Raw genomic sequence first — 6796 nt, forward strand, 5'->3', positions numbered from 1 at the left:
TTATCATGTATGAAAAACGTCAGGCATGCAGCATCTTACTGTATGATAGATTGCATTTGCTGACACGATCATTGTATCGACCATAGAATTTGAAAAAAAAAAGAAATATTTACTTCAACGAAGCTGTTGATATTGTTGTTTCATCAACTTGTTTGCTAATGACTTGCTTCATTTTAGGTCGTATTTTATGTGTATTGTGTCGTTTGTTTATCCTATCGTATCAGGTTCCTCATAAAGAATAATGGTGCACGTATTCTGTACCTCTAAGTATTATTCTTTGGTAAAATACCTTCTACTTTATTCAATACATTTTTTATGCACTTCTTAAAATCGTTCTATATTTTTGTAAACACAATATCTTGATGCTTTATTGAAATTGCACCCTTCTGTATAAGTGCAGAGTACAAGTAAAATAACTTGATCAGTCCGTTGTCTACAGTTATCTTTCATCTGGTATTTCATCTTACGTATATTAAACACACTGAAAACTTATCTAGAAGATACTGTGTCCACTACTGGAGTTATTTTCGGGAAAAAAAAATTACAGTCGCTAAAGAAACCTGCGTTACGGTATATATATCTTATATATCATTGTGCTGGGCATTTCTTAATGAATATAATGGAAAAAAGGTTGCTGTGTAGTGAGGTGGTTAGTTAGTTAGTTGGTTTGTTTATATTATTGATTAATGTCCCTCTCGAAATTTTTTCACTCATATGGAGACGCCACAAATTGCCGGTGGAAAGTTGCAAATATTTTACCTATACTCCACACTCAGGGCATTGAGCAGTGAGGGATCTTTTTCGTGCCAGCACCTACTGCGACACGTGACCTCGGTTTATACGGTCTCATCCGAAGAACCGTACTCCACGTATCACAGTGGGATTCGAACCCGCGACGTAAGGATCCACTCCTTACTCCGTAACTGTAGAGCGAACGCTCTAACCACTGCGCAACGCAGGCGACGAGTTGGTTAGTGAATAGAGTTCGTTGGAAAATAGATAAAATTAATGGGGTAGAAGAGATTAAATCTTTATCTGGTTTGAAATGTTTATCGATCGAACTCAAACTTTATTAAAATATATCATACGTAGGTAACACTAGTTTCACATATAAATCCTTCAACCTTCGTCGAAGGATTAAGTGCTTGAAAGTCTTTGTCTGTCCGCATGCCTATGATTGTGTTGGAGTCTCTATCATTCCGTCGGATTGTGTTTCCCGTATAAGGCAGAGGATTTCCGGAATCATCCTTCCATGGATCAGAAGCGTTGCTCCTAGAGCCTTGAACCAGAGCCTCGGATAAACGTATAGCTTCTGAAATACAACACTTTTATTATGATATAACATAATATTTATTATATAATATAGCATAATAATATTCTTTGATTTGGCAAAATAAAGATATTTTTGGGAGATATTCATTTATTTATTTCGATGTTTTTATTTCCAAGCAAAAATCCGAATAAACGAATCGGGTAGATTACTGAAATGTAGATTTATACAATGTAATTCGTAGAAATAAGAAAACATGCGCAATAAAGTACCTCCTTAAGGTAAAAAATTCAGCGCAACATTTTCTGTAAGCATCTAAATGTGTATTTTGATTTTTTCCCCTTTTTTTATAGTTGACTGATTTAAAAATGGTAAATATAAATTAAGTAATATTTGTCAAATTGCATTAATAACAGGTTTTTCTTCAGTCAATGAAAATTTCATAGATTATACCTTTTTAAATCAAAGTCGCAAATCAAGGAAGAAGAGTTTAACAATTTTATAACAGAGTATCAATTAACTAATATTTATTTATCATTGAAATAATTAGGGAAACACTTTTAAGAAATACATTAATTTTCTGGATTGATTGATTGTATGTTGTTTTACGTCCCATCCGAGAATTTTTCACTAATACAGAGACGTCACCAGATACCGGTGAAAGGCTTCAAATTTTGACCTTTACTCGGCTCTCAGGGCCATTGAGCAGTGAGGGATCTTCATCGTGCCAACGCCTACCGTGACACGGGGCCTGGGCTTTTAAGATCTAAACCGAAGAACCCGCAACTTTCACTTCAAAGTGCCGAGCGCATGGCTAAGGAACAGTTGCTTCCCATTTTTTTTTTTATCGACTTAGGTAAGTCGCGGCCGAGATTCAAACTCACGACCTCCCGATCAATGAGCGAGCGCTGTACCGACTGAGCTACCGTAAACGGTTACATTTCTGGAAATAATGCCGGTATGAAATGATCAAAAGCATATTACATCTGAGCTGTTTACAGTGATATACATTAAAATGAAATAAATTTCAATATCTTAATCTTCATTAATTGCAAAACATGAATTCTTAAGGCAGATAAAAAATCACGACCTTAGTCAAATAGATAATCATGGCCTTGATTCAGCTGCAAAATTACAAGCTTAAGTTAAATACAGAATCACGGCCTTAAGTCATTTTCAAAATTACGACCTTAAGTCAAACACAGAATCACGGCCTTACGTCAGTTACAAAATGAAGACCTTACGTCATATAGAGAACCATGGCCTTAAGTCAGTTACAGAGGCATGCAAGTCAAATCAATGAATCAGGCCTTATAGTCAGTTACAAAATCAAAGTATTTAAAAGAAGTTAGTAACAGGATCACGGCTTGATAATGAGTAAAGTGATAATGAGTTTGTCAGGAATAATCTTGTCCTAATTGATTTATAGAATCAATATTGACTTTATTAACAGTAAAGTGTATCCCAGTCATAAATGAAAGACAAAATCGCGACCTTTTACTTACTTACAGAATCATCGCCTCAAGTCAGTGATTTAAGTCTGTTTTGAAAATACAGATTTTAGTCATTTAGGAAATATGGCCTTATATCAGCTAAAAATTAATGGGAGTGAGTCAGTTGCAATATCATTGCAATAAGTCATTAGAGAATCATGACAATACAGAACCATGCCATTAAGTCAATTACAAAATCATGGCATAGTCAATAACATTAACAAAGTATTACGTCAGTTATACAACCATGGCCTTAAATCATTTACAAGTCATTAACAAAATCATGGTATTAAGTCAGTTACAGAATCATGGTATTATGTCATTTACAGATTCATTGCCCTAATTCAGTATTAAAATTATCTTATTGAGTCATGTACAGAATCAATGAATTAAATTGATTATAAAACGTGACGTGAAGTCAGTTATAGATTCAGGGTCTTGATCTCCATTAAAAATCACGGCCTTAGGTCAGTTAAAGCAGGTGTGACTGGTCAACAGTGGCTGTTTACTCCTCCTAGACACCTGATCCCTTTCTGGAATTTCCAGGGGTCCGTGTTTCATGCTCTCTTCATATATTTGTATTTTTAAATGGAGTTTTTGAGATCGTCACTGTTTGTTACATTCACCTTATACATTACAGGATCACAGCAAAGTCAGTGACAGAATCACGGACTAAAGAGATTATCAAGATATTGACTCTGCAAAAACTTAATTGAAAAAAATATATATTAACGTATTCATTGTATAATGAAGGGATATTTAACAGTTTGGAATCATTTTGAAGTACACGTAGTTAAATATGTATTGCTAGATAACGATTAAAGTGAAATGAACCAAATTCTCATTACTGATAACAAAAATGAAGCCAGCCATTTTGCACCTTACACATTTTGGATGAGTTATCTGCCCTTGAAGAAAAGAATAAAAATTGAATATTGACAAATATCTATGGTTAATTATTCATTTATTTCATATTTTAATAAATATGGAGTTTTTGCATCTTTTTAAACAAGGGAATTTCATGAAGTTCAGATTAATTTTTATAATATCTTAATAAAACATGCGCTGCCTATAGACTTCAATGTTAAAATGAACATGCAATTTCTTGGACAAGATTCAAAATTTTGTAAATTCCTTTGGTGGAGTATTTTTATGTGATAATTACATGTACCATGATTAAAAAATATTGGCCCATTCATTTCTTAGGTACAAAATATGGTCCTTATACTTTAAATACCTTACCAGTAATTCAGTTACAAAAATGAAGTTTTAGAACATTTACCCATTTCCGTAATCAAAACATCAGCCTCTGCTTCCGAGTTAACTAGCAGGAGACGACCACCATCACCATTACACTGCTGTTGGGCTTCTGTGTTTGTAACAAGGCCCTTAAAAACACGAAAGCATCCTGTCAAAGGGTTATATTCATAACCAGTGGCTGTGCAGGTTGGATTTCTGGAAATATAATAGATCGTATATAGAGCGTAAACGAAGAATGAATTTAATACAGATGGAAGCGAATGTAGCACATAATACCAAATTTACATGCATGACTCCTAAAGCTGGAAAAGCCGATATCATCTTCTTGGCCTTTCCAACAAGCTTGGAAAAACACCTCAAATGTATTTACATCACCGGATGTTAAAAGTTTCTTAAAAATGGTTTAAGGTATTCGATGAATGGATTTGAAAGCCACTTTTGTACAAGAAAATATGTAATACCTTTACATTCAATAAAGTTAAACTCCATACTCCACTGGTAACATGCTTCTATTTTTATTTCAATGGTTATGAAAAGGGGGGTGGTGGTGTCTTGGATGCCTACATACATGTAATACCTTCAAGGTTGTTTTTCCGCTTGTCGAAAAGATCCGAGATGTTGCGATTGAGCTGAAATAACATGAAGCCAATTCTTGAAATTTATTTAGCGTTAATTAAATGGCGATTTAAACTATACCCTAGGGTGGCTGTTTGTGAAGTAGGTATTGTTACAAGTAAGAGGCCAGTAGTAAGTAGTGCAAGCAGCTCTGGAGTGAGTACCATGTTTCCGTCTAAAAAAGTAATGGTAGCTGAGTGCTTGCAAACAGAGTGAGAAAATTAAACATTTAAGCATTTTTTTTTTTTGTAAAGAGGGTGTTGCAGAAACTCGTGATTTTTCCCTATATCGAGAAGGGCATTTAAATACCCACGACGCATGGAGAGTTATCTCTAAATATAGATAATGCTACGTAGATGATTTCATTTATACGGCGGGTATGTCCAGCTTGTTATAATAAAACATTTCACAATTTACGTTTATTTCATGCATATTTTTTCCTATCTTGTTGATTTATCCGACTTTAAATAAAAATTATCCTATCCTATAGACTGGCGACCTGATAGTAAACTTTTTTTCACTTCTATGGTCACTATCGTCATATTGCACGCGAAAAGTTAGAACGATAAAATGCACAATTAACGAAAAGTGCATATCGCACATCATTTTGAAAGATGTGCTGTAGACAGCATGCGTTAATATTTGTTAATATGTATATAAAAATGTGTCCAATAATCACGCTGTTGATGCAATATCCAAAAAATTCCATTGAGTCATTTCAATTTAGTTGTTTCAAGTCAAATCTGAGCAACTAATTAACAGAACAATAATGAAACGAAACGAGTATGAAAAAGTTAAATTATTTAAAATGATAGTACTTTATTTTTTAAGACATCGCCACGAAATGTATGTCTTATTTGATTTAGATCACGATATCAAGGAAAACAATTTAATTCTGCATGCATTTAAAATATTACTCATTAACTTAACGACATCTCCCCCTCTCTTTCTCTCTCAAGAGAGATGTTACTTCCATTATTTAAGAAAAAAATTGTATATACCAGCCATTCCAGGATTCGAACCCATTCTCAGGTAAAATAATCTTCACAAAGAGTCCACACGCTTTACCACCAGACCAGCTCCGACACTGAAGTATCATGTGCTGTTTTATGTGCACATTTTCCATTTCGGATGGATAATAATTTTTATTCGAGTTCTGTGATTTTCAAAAATATGCCTCTATGAAACAAAAATCGGAAATGGCAGTTTTGAAGAAAAATCCTGTCTCTTTATGCGTATTTCAAATTCATTCTGTTTCAAGGAGGCAATTTTTCAGAACAATGGGGATTGCCTATTTGAAAAACAGAAAACTTGTGCTTATTTTGCTAAGTGGCTAATTTACACTTCATTTAATGGCAAATTGGTAGTCGATATGCAGTTTCTAGATATTGTTCTTCATTGTGCTGTATATACCGTTGTATCTGAAAAAAAATTAAGACCGTTTTCTGTTACTTGAAATTTTTCTCAAATTGCTACAACTTTAGGGAAAATAACAAAAGAACTGCAACACTCTCTTAACATCATAAGCTCCAAAGTTCAAGAGAAAACATTAAATAAAATGACCTATTCTTTTTAACTCTAATTCTTACATGTATTCCTTTCTTTTTTATCTTTTTTTTTAAATGTCAAATGTATATATTTTTAGAAAGTTTCTCTAGTTGTACTTACAAGCATATGGCACAAGCACAGACCCAGCTATTAATAACCCCAGGAGAGGTCGATTAATGGTCAGTATAGCTGTTGTAACAATTACGTAATTTGTCACCAGGACGTACAAAACCAAGCCTTTCACCAAGGTGGATGTCATGGCTTTCTTGCACGATGTTATCTGTCAAAATGCACTTCAGAGAGTGGAGTACATACTGTATACAGACAAGCCCATAGAACGCGCGGGGGGAGGGGCGGGGCACTTTTCCTGAGTACGAAGCCCCCCCCCCCCCCCAAAAAAAAAATGAAACCGCTGCTACGGGCCTATACATGGGAATTCATCCCTTTGCTTCTTGTTTGAAAAGCGAAGTTCAACTTTATATGAGAACAATATTAATTCAGATTTGCAAAGTTAAGATTAAGGATCCATAGTAAGTTAGAAACATTCCTTTCATTATTAAGATGCATGTATATTTACAATAAGATGAATAAATGAACCCTAGTTCTCAAA

General features: G+C 34.2%; 1 protein-coding gene across 1 annotated transcript; it reads right to left on the bottom strand.

The window, feature by feature from the left end:
* Positions 1–1082: 1082 nt before the first annotated feature.
* LOC133198135 (uncharacterized) lies at positions 1083–6445 on the bottom strand. Its single transcript, XM_061334277.1, has 4 exons — positions 6307–6445; positions 4720–4813; positions 4046–4218; positions 1083–1312 (listed from the first exon to the last, which is right to left on the bottom strand). Exons 1-4 carry the CDS (start codon positions 6443–6445, stop codon positions 1083–1085), a joined length of 636 nt encoding a protein of 211 aa, XP_061190261.1.
* Positions 6446–6796: the final 351 nt, after the last annotated feature.

Source organism: Saccostrea echinata, unplaced genomic scaffold, assembly GCF_033153115.1.
Source record: "Saccostrea echinata isolate AGI-Se365-2 ecotype Australia unplaced genomic scaffold, CSIRO_AGI_Sech_v1 ptg000033l, whole genome shotgun sequence".
NCBI lineage: Eukaryota > Metazoa > Mollusca > Bivalvia > Ostreida > Ostreidae > Saccostrea > Saccostrea echinata.

Coding starts and splice junctions, on each gene's coding strand:
- LOC133198135 (XM_061334277.1), bottom strand. CDS start 6,445: ATGACATCCACCTTGGTGAAAGGCTTGGTTTTGTACGTCCTGGTGACA. Junction 4,814..6,306: donor TGTGCTTGTGCCATATGCTT/GTAAGTACAACT, acceptor TTACTTTTTTAG/ACGGAAACATGGTACTCACT. Junction 4,219..4,719: donor TCACAAACAGCCACCCTAGG/GTATAGTTTAAA, acceptor TTATATTTCCAG/AAATCCAACCTGCACAGCCA.